This window comes from Dermochelys coriacea, chromosome 4 (genome assembly GCF_009764565.3).
Source record: "Dermochelys coriacea isolate rDerCor1 chromosome 4, rDerCor1.pri.v4, whole genome shotgun sequence".
Classification (NCBI taxonomy): Eukaryota; Metazoa; Chordata; order Testudines; family Dermochelyidae; genus Dermochelys; species Dermochelys coriacea.
In genome coordinates, this window is record NC_050071.1 from 8,224,236 (window position 1) to 8,237,160 (window position 12,925).

General features: G+C 49.1%; 1 protein-coding gene across 13 annotated transcripts in view; it reads right to left on the reverse strand.

Moving 5' to 3' along the window:
* The window catches only part of EPHA5 (EPH receptor A5), a 400,471-nt gene that overhangs the window by 67,962 nt on the left and 319,584 nt on the right, over positions 1 to 12,925 (reverse strand). For 10 of the 13 annotated variants that reach the window (XM_043513198.1, XM_043513202.1, XM_043513200.1 and 7 more), the window contains one exon: positions 5,615 to 5,770. In XM_043513198.1, coding sequence (XP_043369133.1) covers positions 5,615 to 5,770 — 156 coding nt within the window. Of the gene's footprint in view, positions 1 to 5,610; positions 5,771 to 12,925 lie in introns of those variants that run through there. The other 3 variants (XM_043513194.1, XM_043513199.1, XM_043513201.1) reach the window with 2 other exon arrangements.

The window sequence follows — 12,925 nt, forward strand, 5'->3', positions numbered from 1 at the left end:
ATTGGTGAGAGGGCAGAACAGGATTTTCAAAAGTAATTAGTGATTTCAGGGGCCTCCATTTTGGGATGTCCAACTTGAGATGTCTTAATGAGGCCTTGTTTTCAGAAAGCTCTGAGCAGCTGCTCTCTGAAAATCAGACCCTTTTAAGATGATTAGCTGGGCACCAAAACTCACTAGTCACTTTCAAAAATTTTGCCCATAGTCTTTGAGAGAGCTTTAGATTTTTTTCAGTGGAAAGTAGAACAGTTCTCTTTATTTCACTATAATGATATTATTCTGTATTATTGGGCCAGGATGGTCCAGCTCAACTCTTTCTATCTAACCTACACCTCTCTCTCCATACAGGTTGAATTTTGCATCTACAGTCTTACCTAGTGTTTGGAGAAGACCTCATATTTTAAAGGATGTTTTACTGGTGCAATTTGGGAAATGAAAACTACTTTCAAATGTTCTTGTTTTCACCTGATCCCCCCAAGTCCCAGCTCTGGAATATATTGAACAGTTGCCTATATCGACAATGACATGTAACATTTAACCTGAATTCTTATGTGCACTGTACAAAATATTTTGTTATCCCCTTTTACGAAAAAAATAAATAACTTTTTTAACCAGTAAAGAATGCTGTGTGTTCCCAAGTTCATTTTTTTCCTAATAGCAATTAAAGAACCTATAGAATTATAGGATGGATCCACATTAGTAGCCAGAAAAAATATTTATTTCCTTATTTGAGAAACAGTGGCTCAGATCCTCAGCTGGTGTTATTCAGCCTAGCTTTGTTGACTTCAAAGGAGTAAAGCTAGTTTACACCAGCCGAGGTTCTAGCCTCGGTCTTTGATAATTTTCATTTTGGACTATTGAAGTCAATGGAGATTTGCTAATTTACATCAGCTGAGGATCTGGCCATTTGTGTTTTTAAAATATATAAAGAATATCACAGAGTTTTGCTTTGTTTTTGTTTCCAATTAGCCTGTTATAATTTTCTCAAGAACACTCTTGACTTGTGTGCAGATTATCTGACCAAACCCAGGTAGCTTGTGTTCTAACTGTAAAGTGAGATCGTACAATGGCAGAAGCTGTCTCAGAACCCAGCCTGACCTGTGGGAGATTCCCTGCATTTTATTTGCTCACAAAAATACATTGATAGGGTCAGATCCTCAGCAGGCATAAACTGGTGTAGTTACACTGAAGTCGGACCTTTACCGATTTATACCAACTGATGATGTGATTCATGGAAATATAGAGCCTATACGACACTATATCATAGTAATAGTATGCCACTCAATTTTAAAGAACACTCCCCATTGATTTTAATGAAGAGTACATTATATGGATATTTCTTAGGGCTCAGTTGTGTAAGCCTTGTTCACATTGGTTAGCAATCGATCAGGCACATAGTCTCATTGACTTCATTGGAATTACATGCATGAGAAAGGGCTTATTGTTTTGTTTAAGGCAGTGGTTCTCACACTTTTGTACTGATGACCCCTGTCCCACAGCAAGTCTCTGAGTGCGACTCCCCCTTATAAATTAAAAACACTTAAAAAATATTTAACACTATTATAAATACTGGAGGTGAAGCGGTGTTTGAGGTAGAGGCTGACAATTCAAGACCCTCCCGTGTAATAATCTTGTGACCCCCTGAAGGGTCATGACCCCCAGTTTGAAAACCCCTGATTTAAGGGTTGTACCACTGGGCCTTTAAAGAATATATGGAGGAGCAGTGTGGATATAGTTTGAAATATATCATTACATTTTGGAAGAATGGCCAAATAGTTGATATTTACAAAAACACGACTTCAGACTATAACATGGATCTTTCCTTTCAGTTTAAAAAGTCAAACACAAGAAAATAGAATTAAAAAGTCCGTGATACTCTCAGGGGTTCCAGCCCCTTTGCACTGCTCTGGGGTTGTGAAGGGGTTTCAAGGCAGCTGGATTTGCCAGTGAGCAGTAAACCATTGTGGCAGTGCTAGTAAAGGGACAACATACCCTGCCACTGTCCCGTCCCAACACAGTGTTAGTATGGGGGCCTAGGAGATGGTTACCAGTGGGCAGAGTTTAGAGTATTTCCCAGATTGCTATAAACTCAGTGAGGGACTTCCCAGGGCCGATCAGGTCAGTGTATCAGGGAGCCACAATTGTTTCCCCCAGCTTCCATGCAACTCCTGGTGCAGAAGAGAATTTCACCCACAGGGCCTGTTTTCACATAAACATTTTCAGGAACAAGAAGAGAGAGAAACAGAGGAATATAGGAGATAAAGGCTGCCGCCCACAATGGAACATTTTTCAGAGTTATCCATGAAGCATCAGATGCTCTTTACTCAGGGGTTGGACAGGGCTGGTTTGCATCTGTCTGATGCCTTGGCACATTCTTCCAACCTCTACTTCTGTGCCCCATGCTGCTATGCTACATGCACTGGCAGCACAGTTAATGAATTTAACGAAGTGTCTGTGAGATCCATTGAAGCAACAGCGCTCCATCGATCTTGTTAATTCCTGGCACCTCTGCTTGCAGCAGCAGTGAAGTGGAGCAGGGCAGAGGCAAGGAATGGAGGAGCTGAACCAGGACGGGGAAAGACTGGGGAAGAGGCAAGAGATTGGTAGAGAGAGACAAGAAGGAAACAGAAGCAGGAAGGAGGGGTAAGTGGCGAACAAGAACGGAAGCAAAGGAAGGGAACAAACTCAGAGGGAAAGAAGTGAAAGAGGAAGGGAGAAAAAGGACAACGGAGCAGAGGTAAAAGGAAATAGAAGAGAGGAAAAGGGATCAAATCAAAGGAGAGACAGCAATCACAAAGAGAAAGGACGGATAAGCAGGAAAACACCACCTGCAGCAAGGACTAGAGAGGAAAGCATGCAGGAGGTGGTAACCCTGTGATGGCAAATGGTGGAGCAGGGTGAAAATGTTCTGCTGAAACTTTTCTCCATGAAAATAATGACATTTTGGCACAATGGGATTTTTGTGAGGAAATTTCCACCCGAGTGAAAACGTCGCAGGCTTTTGATGAAAAAATCCACAGAACAATTTTAAGAAAACTCTTTCTTTGACATATTTCATGTACAATGAAATATGTCTTCTGATCAGCCCTAGGGGCGGATCCTGCACTCAGTGACATCTTTGGCAAAACTCCCTTTGGCTTCAAGGATGCAAAATCCAGTCTTAGAAGCTGGCAGCATACATACAGCGTGGAGAAGAGAAATAGAGATGGGGAAACAGCACAGAGAAATTGTGGAGGACAGAGACAGAGTGGGCTCACTGCTCATCAAAAAAAAATAGGCTGGGTTCATTTACTTTGTTGATTTTACATTTACTAATAATTCCTGTGGGGCGGAGAACTACCTACCCTCTCATTTTAATAGACGTTGGGGTGGATCATAACCATGTAATCATTTAGCAGGGATCAAATATTTCTGATGAATCAAACCCTGATTAGGTGCAAATACAAACTAGTGTGAGATGTGGTTTTACATCTATTTCACATGACACAATCTTGAGGAAATATGGACGAACTTAACATGGTGAGTGGCAGAATGCAGGGACAGTGAGAGCTGGGATTGTGGGTTCAGTGAGAGTGGGGAAACCTCCCCATCTGGAAGTCTTAGGCATGTGCTTAACTTTAAGCACTGGGAATAATCCTAGCAGCTTCCACTTTTCTGCTCAACTCTAGTAATCCTTCCCCCACGCTGTTTCTGTCTGGTGCTCTTGGCATGCCCCCTCTGCCATGTAGATTGTGAGCTCTCCGAGGCAGGAACTGTGGTCTTTGATCTATGTCTGTGCAGTGCTGGGCACAAAGAAATCATCACAAAATTAAAGAAATGTCAGGCTGGAAGGGACCTCTGGAGGTCATCTATTCCCACTCCCTGCCCCTGATCCTGGACTGAGGTCCCTAGGGTGCTACAGAAATACAATTAAGCAAATACATAAGATGCTGATGTCACCTCACAGTGCACAAAGTTAAAGAGGAGCGTGCTTGCAGGACTGGGGTTTGAGATTGCAGGGATAATAAGTGAGGAATGTTACAACTGTGGATATGACAAGCAGAGCCTGAATGAGAGGAGAGATGCTGCTATGTTTTGACCCCTGCTCTTTAATGTTATTTTAGCTCTCATGGAGGCTTAAAATCCCACCTACATTTTGTTTGTGTGTGTGTGTGGGGGGGGGGGGATTTTCTACCCCACGGGGTGAATTCCACTGAGCAAAACTGCGGTCCTGTGACAAAACAGCTCCCCTGCTGCAGGGCAAGAAAAACGTTAAGGTTCTGGGAGAGTAGGGTTTTTATTTTATTTTAAATTGATGCAATTGGCATATTGGCCAGCAGAGAGAGAGAGAGAGAGAGAGAGAGAGAGAGTGTGTGTGTGTGTGTGTGTGCACATGCGCGCACACACCCCTGGATCAGAAGGGGTCATATTCCTTTACATTCTAATTCAACATCTGTGATAACCTGACTTCAGTTTAATCCCACTGGAAATCACTCTCTATGCTCAGTTTGAATAAGTGGCAGGAATAAGGCATAGACATCATTATACAAACAGTACACGCCATTAAAAAAAAAATAGCACACAGTTCACCAATAGCCGTAAGGCATTTACTACATGACTTTAGTGCTATGGATTCAGTCTGAGCCGATCAGGCTGATTTCAGAAGTATGCATATGCACACATAAAGGGTCCGAAAACTTGTTCACCCAGGCCTACTTCTGCATGGTGGAGATGGCTTCCTCTGAGCTGCAGAACACTGACATCTCCTGGGGGAGTTAAGCTTCGGGCTGGGCCCTAGTGTAGGATCTGAGTTGTCCTTGCAACATCATATACGATACAGAAGTACATTAATGATCAAAATGATCCCAATTCTCCTACTGACAGTTTTGTTTTGGACTGGATGTTTTCATGCACACTTTGGGCCTGATTCCTATTTACGCTAAGGCCTCTGACAGTTTACATGTAATTTATGGCCAATTTAAGACCTCTTTACACTGCCAGGATTCAGAACTCAGAATCCAGCTGTGGGTATTTATTACACAGGTCTATATTTGACTGATGTGTCTCCGTTTGTCACTATTGCAAAATCAACCATATCAACTGTACCTACTTTTATGTTTATCTTTTCTAGGTAAAAAAAACCACATACGATGACATCACTTCCTGAGCCTGACTCCCCACTCGCAGTGGTTTAAGTGACGAGTAACTCCGCTGAAGCCAGTCACACCAGAGTGAAAGCCCAGTCAGTGAGAGGACATTCTGGCCCCACTGTATTTACTTGTATAAAACTGTGCCAGCAAGAGAACTTTTTTTTTTAAACAACCCATAATAATCCCGTTGCTATTATGCCAGAGAATGGTTTGTCAGTTATTCAAACTCAAGTGTAAATTTATTTCAGTAAAGGAGCCAAGGTATTGGCAGCAAGCACAGTGACCGTAAGTTCAACCCTCTCATGCATTTGTTATCATCGACACAGGCTATAAAAGATGAGGGTTCCTTGGAAACTGCTGACTGGGCAAAACAGTTAATTGCTTCCCTTCTTCTTTCCCCTCCCCGAGATCTCTCTGCTACATTTAAATCAATTTGTCTTCTCCACAACTCCAGCAAAGCAGGTGAAAATGATCAGAAAACTACTCACTCCAAGGTCACCTGAGCCACGGCATCCATTGAACTGTATCCATTTTCCATGAAGATCTCTGTGTACCGTCCCATTTTGATGGCTTCCAGCCATTCACCTACTGATCTGTAGGCGCCACTTCCCGGGGGGCTATGCTCCACTAATAAATTTGACACTCTAAAACAGACAAAAAGATCAGTTGGAAGGTGTACCTAACACCCATCATCCACTTACATTTTTTTTATATTAAAGATGAGCCTTTTATTATATTTTCCTAGATAAACCTGATACCCGTACCCTTAATGACATCGAGAGGTAGTTTACTCATGGAATCAGTTGCATTAGTCCGCTTACTTACACATGGGAGTAAGTATTGCTCAATATGAGTAAGGGTGGCAGGATTGGGCCTTTAAATACCAAGGGTAGGATTTTCAAAAGGGTCTAACTACTCCCGTCAGCGGGAGTTTGACCATTGACTTTGGTGTGAGCAGTTAAGCCAACGCTGAAAGCTTTTGAAAATCCTGCCCTTTAAGCTATTTTACCAGCAAAAAGAAAAGATGAAAGTACCACAAAGGACCAGATAAGCAAGAATTTGCACAGATCACAACCTGCCTCTTTATCTGTTTGCATTTTTCACTGCAGCATTACTCTTTGCACCATTTTTCTGCTTTCAAGAGCACAAAGGAGAAGGCCTCAGCAGAACACTGCTTTTAGCACACTTCAGTAGTGCTGCTCATTTGTAGGGAGGCTGCCTTTCTATGTGGTCCCAGCTCCAAGCAGTAAACTGCTAGAGACTGCATACCTTCAGGATCTCAGGTTTTGTTTCTACCACTCTGTTTTCCTTCTCCTAAATCAAAGCGTCCGGAGCCTGGAAGCCAAAATCTATTTCTAAGCACGTCAGGAGGAGGGAGACAAACACAAATCATATTCCCCAGTACTGAGGAAAACACACTTGTCTGTGATTAGAATTTAAATGCCTGATCCTGCAAACTTGGACAAGATTCTCAAAACGGGCTCAGCACCCAGCAGCTCCCAGTGATTTCAGCAATTGACTCAGGAGGTTGGCTTTAGGCACCCATTTTTTAAAAAAAAATCTTGGCCTATGATTCAAGTAGCTTAGGTCATGGGATTTGTTCTATTGAAGTGAACAGAACTATTTGTACTGTGCCTATCACAGTGGGGTTCCATTCTTGGGTGGTCGCAAGGTATTACTGCAATATAACTGATAATCCCTAGCTCTTATATAGCACTTTTCAACAGTAGATCTCAAAGTGCTTTCCAAAGGAGGCCAGTATCATTATTCCCATGTTACAGATGGGGAAACTGAGGCACAGAGGGGTGAAGGGACTTGCCCAAAGTCATGCAGATAAGCTGGGGATGGAAATGCTTTCTAAGTGCAGGTTAGTGATCTATCCACTAAGCCACACTGCCTAATAATAATACATCTGTGTGGAATGCTATCCACAGGTATAAGCATTTGAAGGGTTGAGCCCTGAATATGTACATTTAATTCAGGTATACCTGACTGGAAGAACATCCAGGATAATATATTATTTAGCACTTCAGGAATCTTCATATATTTTATGATCACATTAGTGCTATTTGTTTACTTAATGGCTATACTGAAGGGTCCAATAAAATGTAAATATTGCCAGTAACAATAGCATAATGCTTTCACATAAGATTTTAAATACAGAAGGGATTCAGGCTTCCTTACTAATCAGAACAAAAAAGTGGATTCTCAGTACTAATGCCATGAGGTATCTACGGCTGTGCACAAATTGTATTGTCACTGTGTCCTCTTGTATTTGTATTAATGGGAAATTTTTAATACAGAATATGTTAAGTTTGAAAACATCCTTTAATTGTGAATTGAATTTAACTAATGGTTGATTCAGTAATGTTCTGTTATGGATATGCCATTCTCTTTGGCAATACTCACATTAGTAGACATTAAGAATTGCTTGAAACTGTAAACGCATGGACATAACAGCAAAGTGCTTAGCACCTATAAGAAAGGCTTTACTGACAATTTTTACTTTCTCTAGTACACTCTGATAGGACAGTGCATGAACCACTACACAGCATGCCCCAAAATGATTATTCCAAACTGAAAATGAAAGAGAAGTGTTCCACATTTTATGCTACCATAAACCTTTTTCATGCAGATGTGCTAGGAATGACATTACAACTGATTGCTAATAAGATTCATTCTCCAATGGCTTCCTCAGAAAGTTAATGATGCATGGAAAGTAGCCTGAAGAATCACGCCTACTTTGTTTTTAAAAATGGCATGTATCTGTAGCGGGGTCATATTGGAAAAAACCGGGAGGTGGGCGGGTGCAAACCCACCCACTGCTAAAGGCCCCTCCCCCAGCCTAGCGGGAGGGACCACTAGACCCTGGGACTAACTGATTGCGGGGGACAACTAAGGAAAAACAGGGATTGGAGTGAAGGTCAAAGGTTCAAAATGAGGATACCGGATGGGGACGCCGAGCAGAGAACCCCAGACAGTGACCACTGCTCCTCAAAGCTGTTGAGGGAGCCAGCGGACGCTGACCAGTGGAACTCTGCCCAGTTGCGTGAAACTAGGGAGGAATGGAAATAGGCCCCACAGTCGCAGAGCACCCCCTCATCTAACATCCTCCTTCTGGTATTACAGATGGAGACTTTGGCCAGAGCCAGGAGGAGGTTGACGAGGAGGTCTTGCGACTTAGTGGGGCCACGGATAGGATGTGCAAAGAGGAACAAATGTGGGGAGAAGTGCAGCCAGAACCTCACTAAGAGGTTCTCGAGGAGCTGGAATAGGAGCTGCAACCTGGCGCATTCAAGATAGACATGCGCCAGGTTCTCCCTCATGCTGCAAAAGGGGCAGACCTCAGGTGTAGGGGTGAACCGCGCCAGGTGCACGCCCATGCTCATGGCTCCACGAAGGAGCTGCCAACTAATGTTCCCGGAGGGCTGTGGGACCAAGGTGGAATAAAGGCTGGCCCACCGGGGCTCCTCACCCTCTTTAGGTGGAAGATAGTCCCGCCATTTGGTGTCGGGGCGGGACACGAGGGTGAGGAAATGCAACGTATGGAGCATGAGCATGTACAGATGGTTTCTGGGCGCGGTTTGAAACCGGACTGGCTGCAGGGTATGCAGCTGGCTTGGAGTGTGGGAACGGGGAGTCTCACAGAACAGGGGCCCGAGAAAAATGTCCGGAGGGCCAGGGGTGAGGGGTGGGCGAGGAACACCCTCTTGCAGGGCTTGCCGCAGGAAAGCAAGAGAATCAGGTGACAAGGTGGCCTTCACCTCCTGGAGTACGAGCCTAGGGGTCGGAAGGGTGGAAAGCCCCACGCGTTGTCTGAGTGCATGGGGCTCCACCCAATCCCCCGTCATAGTCCAGGAGGTCTCCGACTCTGGTGGTTTCTGCCAGGACCAACCTCCGACACACCAAAGGAGACTCTGCCTCCTGCACACGGAGATCAAGGTTGTGTAGCAGGGGCTCCGCGAGGAGGTCCGCTCCCTTGGTGTCCACAAGTGACCTGGTTGCCGAAAAAAGCTTCCAGGTCCGGAAGAGGTCCTGGTAGAAGACCAGCAGCTCAGAGAGGTCTCGTGGAAGGCCTCTCGGATGGAGAAAAAAGAGCTGCTGGTCATATTGAAGCCCTCGGAAGCGGCGCAGGAAGGCGTGCGCCAACGTGCTCCACGCCGGACTACCTGCACCATAAAGGAGCCTCTGCAGGGCCTGGAGGCAGAAGACATGGACCTGGCTGTGCAAGCAAACCAGGCTCTGTCCTCCCTCCTCCAGGAGAAGACTCAGAGCCCCTGCAGAGACCCAGTGCAGCCCCGGCCAGAAAAACTCCGGAGCCATCCTCTGGAGGCTGGCCAGGATCCTCGGGGCCAGGCTCAGGGTGTTGAGTCGGTGCCAGAGCATGGGCAGGACCAATTGGTTCAAACACCAGCACCCTCCCTCGCAGGGAGAGACAACGGAACAGTCCTGTCCATCTCCGCAGCCGCTCACCCACCCTGGCGAAGGATGCGCGGCAGATAGATGAACACCGAGATAGAGCAGCAGACCCACGCTCCACAGGATGACTTGAAGCGTGGGCAGGAGGGAGCTCGCCTGCCACCCGTCCCCGACCACCAGGCCAGAGCTCTTGACCCAGTTGACCCGGGCGGAGGAGGCTGCCGAGTAAACGGCCTGGTAAGACTCCACCTGCGCCAAGTCGCCCGGGTCCTGGACCACGAGGAGCACGTTGGCGGTGTACGCCGACAGGACCAGCCACAGCTCCGGCTTCCGCAGCGCCAACCCCGTCAACCTCCTATGGAGGAGACAGAGGAAGGGCTCGACCGCCATAGCGTACAGCTGGCCCGAGAGGGGGCACCCCTGCCGTATTCCCCGCCCGAAGCTGACCGGCTCGGTCAGGGTCCAGTTGAGCCTGACCAGACACTCCGCATCGGCGTACAGCACCTGGAGAACCCCACAAACTGGGGCCCGAAGCCGAACACCCGCAGGGTGCCCAGGAGATACCCGTGGTCCACTCTGTCACATGCCTTCTCCTGGTCCAGGGACAGGAGGACGAACGACAGACCATCCCTACGCCCCAGCTCCAAGAGGTCCCGGACCAAATACAAGTTGTCAAAGATGGTCTGGCTCGGGACAGTATAGATCTGGTTGGGATGGACCATGTCCACCAGCACGGACCCCAGCCGCAGCGAGATGGCCTTCAATACAACCTTGTAATCTGTGCTGAGGAGTGAGATGGGACACCAATTCCGTAAGTCGCAAAGGTCCCCCTTCTTCGGCAATAAGGCAAGCACAGCTCACCTGCACGAGAGAAGGAGGACCCCGCTTTGCAAGGATTCGGACCAGACGATGACAAGGTCTGTGCCGAGGACATCCCAGATCATGCGGTGGAACTCCACGGCCAGCCCGTCCATGCCCGGAGATTTATTAGTGGGCATGCGGCGGAGGGCTTCCGAGCACTCGGCCAGAGAGAGAGGTAGCTCCAGCTGGTCTTGGTCACCTGCACTGACTGTCGGGAGTTCGGTCCAGAGAACCCTGTGGGCATCGGCGTCGGTCGGATCCGGGGAGAAAAAGTTAGTGTAGAAGGCCCTGGCCCTTCCACACATCTCCTCTGGATCCGTGAGGGGGGTCCCATCCTCCGCCAGGAGGCAGGTGTCATGCTTTTTGGCCTCCCTCCTTTTTGCCAGGGCGTAGAAGAAGCAGGAGCCGCGATCCATCTCCCGAAGGAGGCGGATGCAGGATCGAACAAAAGTGCCCCGGGCTCGATGGTCCTCCAGGGCCCGGAGCTCCTCCTGCTTCTCCCAGCACGCTGCGTGGAGGGGTGGATCCTCAGGGCCGGAGGCAAGACGCCTCTCTAGCTGTAAAACCTGCCACTCCAACTGCCCTATCACCGCATCCCTCCGCTGCGTGGCGCCCCGGGTGTAGTCACGGCAGATGAGCCGTGCCCACACCTTCCCCACATCCCACCACTGCCTCGCCGAGGGAAAGGCCCACCACTGCCCCTGCCAGGCCAGCCAGAACTCCCAGAAGGATGCCACGAAGCCCACATCCTCCAGCAAGCTGTTATTAAAATGCCAATAGGCCGGCCCCGGCCTCTCCAGACTGAGAGAGACTGTCACAGTCACCAAGTGGCGATCCAAGAATGGGGCTGGCCCGATGCCGGAGGCATAGGCTCATGCCAGATGGAAACGCGAAATATACATGCGGTCCAACCGGGAGTGGCGCGACCGATCCCCCTCCACCCGAACATAAGTAAAGGTAACATCGTCGTCCGGGTGGTGGTCGTGCCAGACATCCACCAGGGAGTGATGATCCACGATCTGGGACATCTCGACTCCTGAGTGGTCCCAGTCCTCGAGGGTGGTGTTGAAGTCCCCGCCTAGGACCAGGCACTCATGAGGATCCAGAGTGCTGAGGAAGGCTGACGCCTGCGAGTAGAAACGCACTTGTTCTGGGCCCGCATTCGGGGCATAAATGTTGACCAGGTTTAATATCAGCCCCTCCACGCAGGCCTGGATGTACAACAGGCAAGCCGGCATGACCTCGGCTGCCCCCAGCACCTCAGGCCGTAGCTCGGGGAAGAACAGGGTGGCTACCCCAGCCAAACGGGCGCTGAGGTGGTTAAAGTAAACCTCGTCCCCCCACTCCAGCTGCCAGCTAGCCTTGACAGCTGGAGCCATGTGGGTCTCCTGCAGGAAGATCACAGAGTACCCCCCGAAGGAAGGAGAGCACCTGGCTCCTGTGGAGACCCATGCTACAATCCCTGGTGTTCAGCATAGCAAAGATGGTATCCTTCATGGGGCGAATCCTCATGGGCAGGGGAATCGATGGCCTCCAGCAAGCCCCGCAACAACCCATGTTCGACTCCAAAGGTCATCAGGGAGTCGCGGAACTTACGGGCCCGCCGGTAGGCCACGAGACCCTGCCTCCTGGTCCCTCTCCCCTCCTGCAAAAGGCCCTTCATGGCCGGGAGGACGCGATGGAAGTCCCCCCAGCGCTGAAGGGCGAGCTGCACCTGGCCCTTTGAGCCACGAGTGTCCTGCAGGAAACGGCACAGCTCTTCCCTCAGCGCAGAGGGGGACGTGGCAGCCAACCCACTGCCTTCCTTCGGCGAGGCCCCTAAAAGATCTTCGCGGCCTGCGGAGACGGGCAAGCATGGAGCGGAACCCCAGCATGGTTGCGCCGGGCAGCCCGTCCCCATCCCCGGCGCAGGAAGGGGCGGCAGAGGGAATAGTGCAGCCCCCATGATGCTGGGAAGAGGGGACAGGAAAACCGTCCCCTGAGAATTGTCCGTAGACAAAGGAAACGAGACAACCTCGGGGGCAGCAATAACATGGGCGGTGGCAGGAAAAAGGGTGAACGACTCATTGGGAACGGAAATAGGATTGGGGCGGGGCGGGACCAGGGACGAGGACAGAAGAAGGGGTGGGATTAGGGACGAGGGCCAACACTGGGACCGGGTCAGGAAAGGCGCCGGGAGCAGGGGTAGGAACAGGAATGGGGACACTGATGGATTCACGGTCCCCGACAGCCGGGCTATCGGGGTGCGGCTCCTCTTGGCCAGGATTGGAGGACAAAGGGACCGGGGTTAGAGAGGGGCCTTCAACGACGGCGGGCACATGAGCTGTGAGAAACACATCACCCGCAGCCGACACCGAAAACTTCAGTGGGGCCCCCCTCCAGAGGGGAAGCCAACCGCTCCATCCGGGTGGTAGAGGGCACGCCCACAGGCTCAGGACCCAACTGCTTGGCATCAGCCATCGCCTCTGGGGGCTCGGCGGCCTCAGGTGAGGTGCCATCCATAGCCAAGCAATTAGGGA